Source organism: Crocodylus siamensis, chromosome 5 (assembly GCF_052110815.1).
Source record: "Crocodylus siamensis isolate JL-2025a chromosome 5, ASM5211081v1, whole genome shotgun sequence".
Classification (NCBI taxonomy): domain Eukaryota; kingdom Metazoa; phylum Chordata; order Crocodylia; family Crocodylidae; genus Crocodylus; species Crocodylus siamensis.
In genome coordinates this window covers 153721459-153738118 of record NC_143399.1, presented here as the reverse complement: position 1 = coordinate 153738118, position 16660 = coordinate 153721459, and the positions used below count along the sequence as shown (strand labels likewise).

The 16660-nt window shown below is 40.1% G+C and overlaps 2 protein-coding genes across 2 annotated transcripts in view; both read left to right on the top strand.

The window, feature by feature from the left end:
* The window catches only part of GPNMB (glycoprotein nmb), a 29006-nt gene extending 23034 nt beyond the window's left edge, over positions 1-5972 (top strand). The window contains exon 12 of the mRNA XM_090046772.1: positions 1989-5972. Within this exon, the coding sequence (XP_089902898.1) occupies positions 1989-2142 (154 nt within the window). The 3' untranslated portion in view covers positions 2143-5972. The remainder of the gene's footprint in view (positions 1-1988) is intronic.
* Positions 5973-7596: 1624 nt separating this feature from the next.
* MALSU1 (mitochondrial assembly of ribosomal large subunit 1) lies at positions 7597-15166 on the top strand. The gene is made up of 4 exons (XM_090046771.1): positions 7597-7821; positions 8616-8794; positions 11631-11712; positions 14906-15166. The coding sequence occupies exons 1-4, from the start codon at positions 7644-7646 to the stop codon at positions 15061-15063; spliced, it is 597 nt and encodes a 198-aa protein (XP_089902897.1). The 5' UTR covers positions 7597-7643; the 3' UTR covers positions 15064-15166.
* The last annotated feature ends 1494 nt before the right edge of the window (positions 15167-16660 follow it).

The following is a 16660-nucleotide window of genomic DNA, read 5'->3' as shown; positions in this document are numbered from 1 at the left end:
TGGGTTCTTGTACAGTTCCCCTGAGACTGTTTGGACAGGGAGTTTTTTAGTCTAGGGACTGCATTAAGATCAGAACCCTTTACAGCCTGGTTAGAATATCAGAGTACCTGGGAATGCATGTTAGAATCCTTTCAGAACTAAATATGCTTTAAAAAAATCATAGGTAGCATCATTCTGCTTCCAGAACCTCAGAAATGCAATGTGATAATGTGGGAAGAGAGACGTACAACATCTTCTCATTTCCAGTAATATGCAGACCTGTGTGTATGTACATACAAGCCTGTGCAAAACTGGTGAAAATCCTCAATGGAAATGTGTCTCAATAATGTCTATAAACCTGGCAGCTCTAACACAATCATTCAGAATTAGGTTTTGTTTTTACTTAAAATAGTTGGCTGATTTAACTCTAATTGTGTAGCTGTACCAGCAGATCCCATAGTGGAAATACAGCAATATCAAGAAAAGAGTTTTTTTGCTGGTGTAGCTTAAGCCTTCTTCAAGAGAAATAAACTATATTGACAAAATGCCTTTCTTGCTAAAACAATTGTATCTTCACTAGGACTTTTTTTTTTTGATGTAGGCATGCCAGTTTGAGGTGAGGTTTTCCCACGTTACTAACCAACACGGTTATGCTGGTAAAACTTCCTAGTTTGGCCCAGCCTTAGTTTCAAGTGGCATCTGTGGTAATTTACATTTGTGGGAAAGAATGAAAGAAGACATTGCACAAATAATGGGTTGTCTGGTAAGGCATGCTGCAATAGATTTCATAGATGTTAGGGCTGGAAGGGACCTTGAAGATCATCACGTCCAACCCCTGCCCCGAGGGCAGGAAGTCAGGTAGAGTCAAAGGATCCCAGCAAGATAAGCATCCGAGCGTTTCTTGAATGAGTCCAGAGTAGGTGCTTGCACCACTTCTGGAGGGAGTCTATTCCAGGTCTTGGAGTCTCGGACAGTAAAGAAATTTTTCCTTATGTCCGGCCTAAAATGGTCTTGGAGGAGTTTATGACCATTGGTCTTTGTTTTTTTCCTTGTGGCGCTCTGGTGAACAGATGTTCTCCCAGATCCTGTTGCATACCCCTTGTGTACTTATAGGCAGCCACCAGGTCCCCCTGAGCCTGCACTTTTCCAGGCTGAAGACTCCCCTGGCTCTCAGCCTCTCTTCATAAGGCCTATTCTCTTGCCCTCTGATCATGCTTATGGCTCTCCTCTGGACTCTCTCAAGCTTCTTGACATCCTTCTTGAATTGTGGAGCCCAGAATTAGATGCAGTACTGCAGCCGCAGCCTCACCAAGGCCGAGTACAGCAGGAAGATGACATCCTGGGATTTACTTGAGAAGCATCTATGGATGCGAGCCAGAGTTTTGTTTGCTTTACCAGCTGCAATATTATATTGGTGGCTCATATTCATCTTGTGGTCAATCATGACCCCCAAGTCTCTTTCAGCAGTGGTGCCAGCAAGTGTAGCACTGCCGAGCCTCTAAGTATGCTGTGGGCTTTTTTCCCCAAGGTGGAGTACCTTACATTTATCAGTATTGAACATCATCAGGTTTGTATCTGCCCACTTTCTAAGTTTGTCCAAGTCAGCCTGGATCACTAGCCTGTCCTCAGGTGTGGACACTATGCCCCAAAATTATCATCAGCGAACTTAGCCAATGGAAACAGGAACCCACCCACCCCTTTGCTCCCACTTCACACATGCTGATTGCCAAAAAATGCCATATTGCTACTTTGTAGAACACACCCAGCACAGCTCTGATGTACTCAGTCTTGGTGTGCTCATTACAGTGACACTAAACTCCAATGGCATTTTTTGCATCATGAAACACCACAGAGTGGGAGCAAGTGGCAGAGTTTGTTTTGATGGCGGTGCTCCCTATTGTGGTCTAATACAGTGTAGAGATATATCTCTATATTCATTAGTTGAATCTTAAAATGTGCAAACACTAAAATACCCTTTTAGTAGCTAACTTGAACAATGTTTCTTTCAGGAGATACAAAAAGTATAAACCTATTGAAAGAAGTACAGGGCAAGCAGTGAACCATGACGTACTGAGCGTTTACTTCAGCAATTTCAAAGCAGTTCTTTTTGGTGGAAGCAATGAGAGGGATCCTCTGCTGAAAAGCAAACCAAGAATTGTTTAAATCTTTAGTCTAACTTCTAATTGTACACTGTGTATGGATGAGGCTTACATCTGAATTGTGCTTCAATGAATGTCTCTGTTATATAAGCACAGGGGTCTGGTAAACTGCAAACGCATGTAGATTGATCAATAATATTTTGTGTCTCAGTGCATTTTAGCAACGTAAGATGGCCTCTTTCAGAGAAATGGAATAGCTGAGATTTACTTATGATCTGACTCTCGAAAGAAGAATTAATTTAAAAAGGTAAACATTTTGGAGTCTTAAATAAAGATTCCCTAGTCCCAATGTACTTGCTTATTCCCCTGTTTGTATGCATCTCTCAGTCTGTGTTTTGTGAGATGGAAAGATTTGGCTAGTAATCATTGTGACCACTTTGTAAATCTAAATCGCTAGTATCAGGACAATAGACAAAGTAGTGCTACTGCCTTTAGTAAAGGTTATTTTGACTGATTGGTCCTGGGGATTCTGAACTGGCAAAGCAATAGGCAGTAGTGGGTTGTGATCCTCCAGAGGAGTAGACACATGTTAGGTCTACAGATGAAGATTAGGATAGCAGTGCTTCATAAAGTTTGATAGAATTCAACTGCAAGAGCTTTCCCCCACTTTTCTCACTTTTTTTCCATCTAAATAGCTATTCATTTCTTCCATTCCCTTCTTCTTTGACTATTTCCCCCATATAAATAAAAACCTCAGGCAGAGTTTTTCCAGTTCCTGCTTTTCCACTAAGAAGCCTATGAAAAGGTAAATCCGATGGAAAATGTGGCTTTGCTTGCTGCCCTGTGTTAATTTTCAACTACAAATCTCCCATTGATTTCTTTGTTAAGTGATCTAGTAAAACCCTGTCTTTTAGCCAGTCACTCTTGTAATACCATACATAGAATTTGAGACTGGGCATTTTACGGTTGATGTCTTAGAAATAAAAACAAGAATGGAAGTGGATTATGGAAAGTCTTGCTTGTGGAAGCAAGAAGAAGGATCAGGAAATGAGTAAATACAGGCATACCTCATTTTATTGCGCTTCGCTTTATTGCACTTCACAGATATTGGGGTTTTTTACCAATTGAAGGTTTGTGGCAACCCTGCCTCAAGCAAGTCTATCGGCGCCATTTTTCCAACAGCATTTGCTCACTTCGCATTTTTTAGCAATAAAGTATTTTTTAATTAAGGTATGTACATTTTTTTTTAGACATAATGCTATCGCACACTTAATAGACTACAGTATAGTGTAAACATAACTTTTATATGCACTGGGAAACCAAAAAATTCGTGTGACTCGCTTTGTTGCGATATTCGCTTTATTGCGGTAGTCTGGAACCGAACCCGCAATATCTCCAAGGTATGCCTGTAGCTAGCAAGGGTCTAACCAGATAATTTGATGGAACAGTTAAAATTGGAATAAAACTACCTCTTTTAGTTTTTTAGATGGGTGGTTAATTTCACTCAATTAATTTTTGAAAACCAGTCACTGACAACCTATATCCTTAGAATCTGGAGCATTTTTACAACTTTCTTAGTTCTTGTAGAGAGAGAGAGAACCATATTTTGCTATGCTTTTAGTAGCAGTTGCCTGATGCCATACATGTGACCCATCACACACATGCACACATCTTTTAATCATTTGAAATGTTCAACAATTGCTCATCTGTGACACACCTCTGTGACTAGCAGTTGCTCTCACAACTTGCTCCTTTTTTAATTCTGCTGTGGTCATCTGGAAAAATATGAGTAAAAAATATCAAGTTGGTCACTACAATGCTCTTATACATCTTATTATTTGGGCTTGTTGAAGAAATTACTGGGTGAAGTACTTTGACATATGTAACAAACAGTACAGTCATAGTAGGTTAGACAAGATTAACTGAATGGTTCTTTTTGACCATAACATCTATAAATCTAGGGGAGAAATTAAAAAAAACAAACTTGAATGCAACCAAAGAAAGAATGAAGGAGAGAAAGGAAAAGTCTTCAATACGAATATTAAGATTTGTTGGGTTTTGACATATGCATTAAATCCTAGCAATCTAGCATTCATATTTATGAAGCATCTATCACTTTGGCATTTATCGCTAATTTAACTACAGCCATACACCATTCTAACTTGACATAGTTTATCTAAAGAACCTGAACAATCTAATTTGTTTGATATACATAGTAAGGAGGTCAGATCCCAGACTGGTGGAAGCCTATTTTACTGGTAACATTGAGAATGCCAGCGCATAGGGATGAAGATGGGTAGGTAATATCACTTAACATAGGGATTACATTGGGGTGAGGCGAGAGAAAATGTCACATGGCCAAAACTCTACTATGTTCAGTGATAATTGTCTATAAATTGGCTACAGTGTCCGGGCAATAAGTGAATGCCATCCAAGGCTATTTGAAGATGCAAACAATTCAAGAAAGTTAAAGCTGCCCACTGCCCATCCCCCCCCAGGCACTTTTGCTGCACTGAATGGAGCTCTGACAGATAATTGACACATGAGTTTAGTAAATGCTTGCAGCATTGATATCTTAAATAGGCATAAGGTGTTGAGTAGATTATGGCTGTAGTCTCCATTTTTCTTGTTCAGAAACTGAAGACTGTAGTTTCATACCACAGATAGGAGCTGAAACTTCCTGTGGCAGAGAACAGGAATACTGAACATTTATTTGCATGTTGATTAGAATTCCTTCAAAAAAAATTCCTCAAATGCATTTTTAGCCTTACAGAGAGCATTAGTAAAACTTGTTGTATGTACACACAGTCCTAATTTTCAGATTAAAAGAGCAAAATCGTAAAAAGAAAATATATAACACAAATTATGATCTTAAATAAAAGTTGTTGCTATACACATAGTGACAGAAAAGTGGTAAACTGTATTTTGTCAGTGTTCTTCTAACTTGGAAGAGGGGAAAGTTTATCGAATTCCATGATTCAACCAAAGATCCCAGTTCTAGGTTCTAAATAATTTTCTTTTTAAACAGCAACAGCATGTTACTTCCAGGAGAATTCAACAAGCTAAGCAAGAGATCAGAGGCATCTAATGCTCATTTATACAATAAGTAGCTTTCTGCCATGCTTTGAAATGTAATTCATTTTATACTTTAACTTAAATACATTTAACAGCTTGAAGAACTTTTAAATTTCATGCCAGCTGATTAAACTTTTACAACCTTTTATTTTCTGTCTTCAGTGCAATAACTTCCAATAAATCTGGTTGTATGTAATGGGATCTGACTGCTGTATTGGAAAATAAACTATCTAGTGATTTCAAAGAGATGTAAAGAGGTGTGTAAAGGGATGGCATCAAATCAAAGTCAAGTGAGTCATCTAATTTCTAATCCTTGGAAGAGTTGCTACCCCTAAAAAATGAACCAAAGGAATTTCCAGTTACCCTGTAGGCATAAAGAAGACTACAAGTAATAGGCAATATCATGTCATCCTTTTCTGTTCTTGGTGGTGAATTCTGAGTTTTCAACTGCTTCTATTGTCTTCCTACCTAAACAACTTGAAATATAAGGAGAGCTTTCTCAGCCACCAGCCCAAAGCTGTGGAATTCAATCCCAGAACAGATCAGGATAAATATAATTTTATTTCAGCCAAAAGTTGATGAACAAGTGGTAACAAATGTTACAAGATGTGTAAACTTCAAGCAAACCCTTAGCATAACCAGTAGTTTAGAAAACTATACCAAATAATTGCGCCTCAAAAAGAGAAGAGAGTCAAACTAAATAAGCCTCTTGCTTAAAAGCAATATAGAATCAAATACTAAGTCAAGAACAAGTTGTAAAGCAAGTGCAAATGTTGCAAATTTATCTCATTTTGAGCTGTGAAATTGCATTATTAAAAAATGATATTTTTTCCTAGGCAATTAAAAATGTCTTTTCAGATGTTGTTAATGTTGTTCCTACAACAATGTAACTTTTAGGGAGAACTCTCCAGAAGCATTTTCTTTGGATGTCACAATGGTGTGAAAATTAAGGCTTAGAATAGATTTGGTCATCCCAATTTTAACTGTAGGGTTGCTACTGTGACTAATGCCTCCAGCCTGGGCTGTAGTGTTTAATGTTCACCACAGTAATAAATATGCTAATATATTCATGTGAACTGTCAGAGATAAAGACTCTCAAGCTCCTCCCAAGGCAACTTCATGAGTGAACTTAGAATCGCCTCTAACCTTTAACTTTTTGGAGGAGGGTGGAATTGGGTGTAGTAGGGTGGTGTGCCAAACAAAAGCAGATGGGTCCAGATACCAGCGCTCTCTGCTGTTTCCAGTGTATCATATGACTGCAGTGGAAACATGAATGCAGTAGAAAATGGGTTAGTTTGACACAAGCATGATTTCAATACTTCATGATATTAAGCCCTGAAGTAATGGGAAAAGCTGGGTGGAAATAAGAGGAGCAGCTGGCTTGACACCGTTTGGTCTTTGAATGACTTTTTTTTCAGACTCTTCATAGATCCATAGAAAATGAGGGTTGGAAGGGACCTCAGGAGGTCACCTAGTCTAGTGAACCCCTGCTCAGAGGAGGACGATCCCCAAGTATCTCATCCCAACCAAGGCTTTGTCCAGCCTGGTCTTAAAAACTTCTAAGGAAGTCTACACTTGACTTATTTAGACACTGCATTTAACACCTCACACCCTATTTTTGTACCAATTCTTTAAAAAATCTTCAACCTGCTGCTTCAGGGGCATTGTCATTATCAGCAACATGACCAACAGTCCCAATGAGGATGCGAAGGGGGTGAAAGGGGTCAGACTAGTTTCCACAACCGGTGCCCTCAGAAAGCATTTCACAGACGAGCTTGGAGTTCAGCGGTGTCTGCTGCACTTTTGCCAGAAATGGCTCCATCTGATAGACAAGGTTCTTCGGGTGAATCTGATCTCTTTTATTAGACCAACTCATATTGTTGGGGGGAAAAAATTAGCTAGGTTTCGGGTTTAAAAACCTTTCGTCAGGCTGGGCAAGTCTCTGCAGTTGGGATGTGCTCGTCCTGGATTTGATTGAGGGGGAGGGTGATTAAACGCTTGAGGGCAGTTGGCACCAGCGAGACCACTCTGCCTGCTACGAGGCGCACGTCTTATTTGAGTGTTTTCTGTCAGGCATGAATGCAACGTGCTGATTTTATCCGCAATTGCCTTGTTTGACTACAATATTTTCCTCTGTTGCTGATGATGCTCCACTTTCTTTCTTGTCCCCACCAACCCCAACAAAAACCCAGGGACCGCACTGCAGCTTCAGGCTTGCGGAGCCGCTGGGAGGCCCTGCCCCCAACGGCAGCTGCTGGCAATTCCGCCCTTTCCCCCCGGCCCCGCCCCCGCCCCGGGTTGGAAGCTGGAGGTAGTGCGCAGGCCGTCTCTAGTCCCGCCCAACCCGTGGGGCTTGACCGACAGGCGCGTGGCCAATCAGAGGCAGGCCCGCTATCCAAGTTGGCCAATGGTGGCAGGACTCGCGCGCAGCAGGCGGGGCGGGTTCCGGCGCAGGCGCGGCGCGGCCCAACGCTCGGCTGTGTGGCTGGTATGTGGGCGCGGGGCCGCTGGCTGGGCCGGTTGTTACTGCCGTTGGCGGCCGCGCGCGCCCCGAAGGCGCCTTCCCGGCGGCTCGGCCAGGGCTCCGCGGGCTGCGGGCTGCAGCCGGAGGTGGCCGCTGGCCGGGCTCTGAGCGGCGGCGTGGAGAAAGCGGCGTGCGGGGCGCCAGGTGAGGCCGGGGGCGGGTGGGTAATGGTCGGCGCTGCATAGGGAGCGGGAGCACAAGGTGGAGCAGTAGATCCGGCCGGGGGGCGCAGGCCTGGCAGCAAAAGCCAGAGCAGCGGATCGAACGCGCAGCCGGGAGCGGGAAGCACAGGAGTGCATTGGGGCAGGGAGCGGAAAACGGAGCACTAGACCAGACAGGGATTACAAGGCTGGGAGCAGGAAGCAGAGCAGCAGGTTATCAGGGAGCGCAGGGCAGAACAGTAGATCAGGAGGGAGTGCGGGGCCGGGAGCAGAAAGCTGCGCAGTAGATTGGGCACAGGAAAGGGCTCGGAGTGGCGCTCGGACAAAACGCAGGGTTCATTTATGGGACACCTGCCGGAAAGGCTGGTTGTCAGGGCCCCTGTGTCCTACAGGTGCATGATGCAAGTTCAGAGCTGGTCAGTTGTGTGTGTGGTTATTCCCCTTGCATGAATGAGTCCAGATCAGTTTGTAAATGGACTTATTTAATCTGGCTGCATAGAAAAACCTTGTTGTTTACCTTAATGTTAGCAAAACTGGGTGAGATGATGGTTGGGACAGAGAACAAATGGATCTTTATCCCTTATGACAGTGTGACAAAGACCTGTCACATCACAGGAAGCCTATTTTTATATATTTTAATTTTTTCTCTCTCAAAACCCGTATTGCTATGGTAGCAGACATCTCTTCATTATAGGCATCTCAGAACAACAAAACTGAATATTTTTACAATAATCATGAAAGTGCTTCCTATTAAGTCACTGTTCTTTTCTGTTCTAGGTCAAACACTTTCCAACTTCAGCATTGATTTTGTTGTAAATTTACTAAGGCAGGAAAATGCCAAAGACATTTGTGTCATTCAGGTGCCTCCAGAGTTTAATTACAGTGACTACTTTATAATTGTGAGTGGAACTTCTACAAGACATGTCCAGGCAATGGCACAGTACTTGGTGAAAATGGTAGGATGCTTACTTCTATGTCTCTCTTAATCCGAAACATATTCTGTGAAGTTAAATGGTCTCATTTTTGCAACCATAACAGAATGCCAAGCAAGGAGAGGTTTAATATTGCTCATATGGCCCATAGCACAAAAGAGTAGCTAGAAATATGCTCTCTCACAGAGTAAATTCTGAGAGAAAGATCTCTCCATACCCGGAGGTTGTAATGCAGTTCGGGGGAATAAAAAATTAGGACTTTCAAAACAGAGAGGATAGTGCAAGCGACTTTGGGGTTATATATGGTATTTTATAATGGTGAAAGTAAAACTTAGTTGTATATGCTAAGAAAAAAAACAGCATACTGCTATGAAAAAACATAGTACCTAATAAAAGGTCTGATCTTAAATACTGGATTTAGCTGTCCCTTTATTTTTCGTGCAAGCAAAAGGGATCCAAAGATCATCTGGGGAAAGGGCAGAAATTAGTGTGGAAAAAAGGAATGCCAGCATTATGGAAATTCCCAGACACTCAATGTGGCTAGGGAGGGAAGTGTTCAGGCCAGGCACGTAACTGTTTGTATTATACTTGCACTTGTAAAAGTTGTTGAGTAAAAGTCTTGCTTTTCTGGTGTTCTAAATGGAGGAGTCCCTCACCACCTGGGACAGAGACCTGCTTTGGACTGATTACCAGTTTGAAAGCCACTGGCTACTTGGCTTCTGTTAGGCTGTGATGGGGTGGGAAATTTAAGAGGCCATATCTGCTTGTTGTGGGGTGCAGGTGAATGCACCCTGATAATGCCTTGTGATGGAGACCTATGAATGTAGACCTAGTTTCTAGCTCCAGTAACACCTGTGCAGGGTACCAGCATGGCTCAAAACTATAGCTTGGGTTCTTTTTTTTTTTTTTTACATACATCACCTTACACAGTGGGCCTCTAGAACATGAGTAGGGCACATTGGTGCTATTATAACATTAAATGTAGCGGCTTAACTCTTCTGATTACTTTACATAATTACAATATGCAACTTCTCTGCCTTTTTTTCATGAGAAGGTCTAAAAACATTTTAATCTGAGACTAGTGGTTTTGAAGATTACTTTGTTAAAGATACGCTTACGTAGTCTCTCATAACAACCACATCCTACCCCCTGCCTCATGTGATGATTTTAAATTTAGTGAGGAATACTTATGCAGCTGATAGAAATCATAGGTAAATTTAATGGAAAAGATCTAGCTAGCTGCTGGAAAACCATGTGTTAGAACCTTTGCTTGTGAGAGTTAGTGCTGCATGGCTAGAGAAAAATGGTGAGCAGCAGCTTTAGTTAGAATTGGGCTTATTGGTTTCTTGCGGCCCACAACTACTTGAGTGTATAGAAAAGACATTTTCCCTCCGCTCATCATGTCAGACTCCTGTGAGCTTTTCCTCTGCCCTTGTTTTCCAATGCAAAAACTAAATATCATGTTGATACATTCCTGTAGTGATATAGGTCTGCCCACAAGACTTGCAGAGGCAAGAACTGCTGTAGGAGCACACCTGTTTATTAGAAGTGCATTACGAAGAAAGCACAGCTGCTTCCATCTGCTGGGGTTTGCTCAGCTATTCTGTTTGTGTTCTGCAAGCTTGTGGCTCATTTCTTTGCATTTGCTAGTGTCCCTCCAGTCCTTGGGTTTATTTTTTTTAATGTAAACTTGAGCCAAGATTTCCCTTCTCTGTTCCCATGTTCATGTACATTGTTGTCTGTACATTTGGTGGGTTTCTCAGAAACTGCTCCTCTCAGACTGAAATTCATTTACGTTTTGTTTTTGTTTTTAAACTGGAGGACCCTTCATACCATGCCTGTTACTTCTGTCTGAATCTCTCTTGCATTCTCTAGCCTTTTACTGATTGACTCCTTGCTAGACTTCTTTCCCCTCCTCTTTATAGTCCTGTAGGCTTTAACCTTGAGGTGTAGAGGAGCTGGATGAAAGTTGCAGAAGAAGAGGAAGTCCCTGCTAAAGCCTTTAGAAAGATTTCAGGTACCACTCTCTTAGCTGCCTGAAATAGAGTGAGGATCCTGATCTCAGGAATCCTGGAGAAGAGCCTGATATTAGTGATGTCCTTATAAAAATCAGGAAGCTTAATAAGCCTGAGACTGCTGTTTGAGGCAACAGGGGCCAGAGCACTTATTGCAGACAAGGTGGCTGTGCACCAGTTAATGTCTAGGACTTGAGTGTTGTATCTGCTATATAAACACTATCAACTGGTAGGGTGCTGCTGGATAGGCCGCACTAAGTCGGTCCGTTTCTTTTTCCAGTCCCCTTTAGTGCACTGTATGAACTGCGCCGTGATACCTATTGTTGCCTTTTACTCAGCAGGCATGCATTGTGGAAATGTTAGTTTTACTCTCCTGCAGGTTTGATTCAGACAAAATTTCAGCATGAATTTTTAAAAAGCCCAATTACAGCTGTGTCTAATACAGTTCATATCTATTATGCCTTATCCCATGGTGTATGCTGTATCTTTTTCTACTTCAGGCACAAAAAAAATCTGTGTTTAGCTATTAAAAACTTTTTCCTGAAGGCCCCTATTCCCTTTCTGTCCCCATAATGGAGGTGCAGTTCATGTTCTCATTAATGCAGGAAAATAGTGCTGCTCTTGTTTTATTTGGTAACTGGGTGGCTAGTATCTCTATTTCAAACCCTTTCCAACTCTTATTTTTATTTTTTTAAAAGTCCACAAATGGATATGTTGTTCCAGTATTGGTCTTTTTCATTCCACATTCAGAGTAAATTCTGTAGACAAGATTAGCTTGCATTACATGAAAATAGATTTTTTGAAATATTTATTTTCATGTCAATTTGCTGCTTTTTCTTTTTCAGTACAAGCATCTGAAACAAGATGATGATCCTCATGTCCATATTGAAGGGAAAGACACAGATGATTGGATGTGCATTGATTTTGGTAAATGTGTATTAATTTCACAAATGCTTGTTCTGTGAGAGGTTGAAAGAAGCATCTCACTGTAAGCTCTAGCTGCAAAAAGGTTTGGAGATATAGAAAGGCTTGATTTTTATAAGTTGAGGGTTTTTTTTTTTTCATGAATTCCACTAAATTTCTATATAGAAGAAGATTGGTGGCTTTGAGATGAATGGAAAAACAGTTCTCGACTAAAAATAGCTCTTGCCAGAGTAGGGATCAAAGAGCAGAAGAGATTGTCTTCATGAGGCACCTAGAAAAATGATTTTCTTATGGTTACTGTCAAAGTATAAAAGGGAATTGAATATGCGTTATGTAGTTATTATGGAACTGTTGAATTCACATTCCTCCATTGTTCTGTTAATTACAAGATTTTGTCTGATAAATGAAGAGCTTAAAAGGATTACAATTAACTTCCCTGTTCCTGTTTAAAGCAGTGTACAAATATATTTTCAAAAGATTTGGGCCTCAAGGTACACTTCTCCTTCAATGGGCACTTCTAATGAGACAAAGTTTAAATATTTAGAAAAAAGAACCACTTCCATCATTAAAAGCATCTTAGGAAGGGCTGCAAAATTTGTGTTGTGGCGTAACGATGCCAGAAATGGCAAGTAGGAGACCATTTTAACTTATTGCTGTAAAACAAAAACATCCATTAAAATTAATAGAGTGAGAAATTGAGCCAAAATTGTAAAAAAAAAAATAAAAATAAATAAAATTGCCAATAGGTTATAGTCATAATGCACAGAAAAGTATCATTTAATTTTTCCACTAGGAAATGTAAACCCCCTCCCCCCCAATATTTCTGTCAAAAGTCCCCAAGAAGTTTATTTTTGGTAAAATTGCTATAATCTTTAACCAGTTGAAAAATACAGTCAATTGATAATATTTGACCAGTCAATTGACTGGCTTGCAAACCCTACACAAGGTGACAACCACCTTCAAAACTTGTATCAGATGCGCACATACACTGCTGCAGTTTTTCAGTACTATGTTCATGTTGGCTTTATACTTGAAATTTAAGTGATTATTTTCTGTAAAGCACTGGTAAGGATAATCGGCATATGTTCTATGTTTCTCTTTAGCCCAATGTTGAGAACTTTTGGCTATGACGGTTCCATCTTTTTTTGTCACAATTTTGTTCATAAATTGTCATCAGATTAGGCCAGTTCTCACTATATTGCTCAAAATAGTCCACTGCTGAGTTCCATCACACATCTTGTGGGAAAATTAGTTTGGTTCCTCCTGCTTTCTTCAGAGCAGCTGCTGCAAAGCGGTTGTTACAAAAGTGTTTTGCAATTTCAACAAAATTCTACTCAGAATGTTTCTCATTGGTTTCTATTGCCCCTTTCTCCTTGCATTTATCTCCGTTCTCCTCCTACTTGGCCAGATCTTCTCCACCCCCAACAATTCATTTAACTTCTTGAAACGTTTCACTTTTAGAGAGAGAGGTAAAGGTTTAACTCTGTACATGCAACTTGCAGAGACGATATGGCTGATGGGTAGGTAAATCGGATCTTATCTCCAGGGATCCTGGTTTTCTCTGACTTAAAAAAATTCTATATATTGGTGATGTTTAATTTTGATCATGGAAAAATGTGGATTTTTGGATAGTGTGGTTTTGGTTTTTTTTTTCCAATTAAAAAATTGTGTTGGTTTGTTTTTTGTTTTTTTTTTATCAGAGAAGGCCAAGATCCTCGTTTCTCTCTCATTTCCATATGCTGCTGTTAACAAGGATGTTTTAGCTGGAGACACAAATCCACAGTTTGAGAACTGAAACTAAGCATCACAGAGATGCTTAATGGGATTTTCTAGACTGAGCACTGAGTCCTGTTGGGTAGAGTGGTTTTCCTTAATCTTTACTAATCTATAGAGGAGCTTCTGAGAACCCCAGTAAGAGTGGGCCCCTAATAGTCCATGGCCTGTTGTGACCTATATATACACAACTTTTTTCTAAAAAAGTTACATGACTATATTGTCTCATACTATATAATTAGAAGTTCTCTCTATTCCATGATAATATCTTTGAGCTTTAACATATCTTAAAATGTACCTTGATATAGGTTTATTTTTTTTTTAAAAGCATCTTTAAAAATAAAAAGTGATTAAATAAAGAAACTGATTTAAATAAAAAGAATCCAATTATTTAAAGTCATTTTTTCTGCTCTGAAGTAGCACAGTGATTCTCAACCAGGGTGCCATTGCACTGTGGGGTGTCTTGAGGTCCTTTCAGGTTCTCAGAATGCCATGCAGTGTTAGCGCTTAGGTGGGAAAACATAAGCCCAAAGATTTCAAATAAGAATTCATAGTATTAAAAACATTTGACATGCTGTGACCCTCCTGAGTTCTTTGCAACAGAAAAACTGCTCCATTTTCTACAGTTAAAAATCAGTGAAAACTAAGAGCTGGAATTTTCTGAATGCTGCCTTGACCCTAAAGAGGGATAGCTTGAGTCAAAAAGGTTGAGAACTACTGAAGTTGCAGAATGTATAACTTCCTGCAGACTCTTAATTATTTAATCCAATAGCACAAATGATATTCCTTTTATTATTTTACATACAAGCCATGTTCTGAAAGCAAGCTGAGAAGCCGAAAGGAGTAAAGTAAATACAAATTAACAGATACAGGCAACTAACTTATCAAAGCCTACTTAAGTTTTGCAGTTAAAGCTATTGCTCTTTTATATACTACAAAAAACCTATACATTTTAAATATATTTCTGGCATTCTGTTGTGCTTATACCATTTCATAGGAGAATGCCTAAGTTTCTGTCCATCAGTGATAACTAGTCTGTACTTATAAAACACTACTTCTTACGTATACACCTCACCATTCTGTCTCTGGATACTAGATTATCTGCTTTTCACTTCCCAGTATAGTTCTTGCTTCATATCAGTGTCATGAGTCATAACACTGAAAGAAAAAAACAACTCACCCTTGTTTTCAGAGCGCCATTATAATTGGATTGGCACTAGCATTGGAAGTAGAGGAACTTGAAACTGCTGAAGTAAAACTAAATGTATAAAATAGCAATGTAGTGAAATGTTCTTATAGCATTTGGTACTGCATGCTAACACATTCTCCTGAAATAATTAAGGCATATCAAGGTGCTAGTGTTTCCACTAGAGATGAACTATCCATTTGCTGCTAGTTTATTGTGACACTTTGTCTTCTACAGGTAGCATAGTGATCCATCTCATGCTTCCAGAGACGAGAGAGATTTATGAACTGGAAAAGTTATGGACCCTCCGGTCTTATGATGACCAGTTAGCAGAGATGGTTTCAGAGTCATTACCAGATGACTTCATATTTGGACTCGAATCTCAACAAAAGTGATCAAGATCTTTCTTTCAGGAAAAGAATGTCATATGTATAATGCAGCTAACAGCATTCACCACTTCATGTTTTAAATAAAGTTGAATTAGTTTTTGGTTGCAAACTGAGTTGGCTAACTCTTGGAAGGAAGAGGAGGAACTTGGTGCTTTGAAGCAAAGATAGAATGACTTGAAGGCAATACCACACCTGGTTAGGACAGTAAGTGAATACCATATTTAATGGAGCGCTTGTTACCTAACTTCCACAATGGACATAAGCAAGTTTATGACAGGGCTGTATGATCTCATTGCTTTGGATGGGTAGGAAACTGAGGTCATGTTTTACTTAGTGATTCAGGTTGGTAACAGTAGAGAGTCTGTCACTTTCATTCTTTTGTAAAGAAAGATGAACCCTATTTTCCTCTATACAAAGAGCTTACTTTATTTTGATTACTATTTAAATAGTCATGAACAGAAAACTACTGGTTAACACAAAGCATAACAAAGTTGTAGGTAAGCAGTTATGATACTCTTATATAGACATACTAATAAAAGGTGGCATTGGCAGGTTTTATGTTACAAAAAAAATCTTGCTGTCTGATTAAACCAATCCCATTAACACAAATATAAAATGTTACAATGAAATGTAAGTTATTGGTAGCCAAATAGTATGTTAATATTAACAATAAACCAGATGTTGATGAAGGAAGCAAAAAACTGCTTTCTTCAGCATTCTGCATCTATGGTATATTAAACCTATCCTTATAGTTATTTCATTAATGCTATTTAGTTATGTAGGTATTATCCCCTGTACATGTGACATTTTAATAAGTGGAGCATTAAGATAATAGAGGATGGGAATGGCTAAGTATTAGCCTGCCTGAATCTATATAAATACTAACATTTTAAGTTAGTGGGAAAAGTTTGTTGTTAAGCAGGCAAAAAAATATCTCAGCTAGAGATCACAGGGAAGTAGAGCTGGAAAGGACCTCCAGAGGTCATTTAATCCAACCCCCTGCCTGAGGCAGGATCAATATTTATTTGAACCATCCTAAAGAATCTATGATCTAAATTCTATATAAGCTTACTGCTAACATAGACCTAAAACCCTGATCTGCCACTGATTAAAAGTAGGGGAGCCATGCCAGCCAGTGTCCTGCTTCTATTTGTTAATATATGCTCAAGAGATCCCAGGTAGAGGGTTATATCACCCACTACTGAGGAAATCAAAACCCCCCTGTTTGTACCAATCTGATGATGGGGTAAAATTCCTTCTCAACCCCAATACAGTAGAGCTGTGCATCACACTGCAGACTCATATTCAGTCTGTGTTCTACCAGGACTACCCAGTTCTTTTCCACAGTGCTGCCATCCAGCCAAGTGTCATGCATTTTATATCTGTGTTTTTGATTATTGCTTCCAACATGTAGCACCTTGCATTTGCCTACACTGAACTTCATCCCATTAGCTGTAGAGCAGGGGTAGGCAACCCCCGTATGGGTGCCAGAGTGTGGCACACAAAGCCATTTTGCTTGGCATGCGCATCTGGGGGCAGGGAAGGGGCTGGGGCTGCACTGCCACAACAAGGATCAGGCCCCTTGCAGCTCCCCCACCATCTG

Bases quoted from the DNA above. Each gene is read 5' to 3' on its own strand.
- MALSU1 (XM_090046771.1), top strand. From the start codon at position 7,644: ATGTGGGCGCGGGGCCGCTGGCTGGGCCGGTTGTTACTGCCGTTGGCG. The intron at 7,822-8,615 runs GTGAGGCCGGGG...TTTCTGTTCTAG, and splicing joins AGCGGCGTGCGGGGCGCCAG to GTCAAACACTTTCCAACTTC. The intron at 8,795-11,630 runs GTAGGATGCTTA...TTTCTTTTTCAG, and splicing joins CACAGTACTTGGTGAAAATG to TACAAGCATCTGAAACAAGA.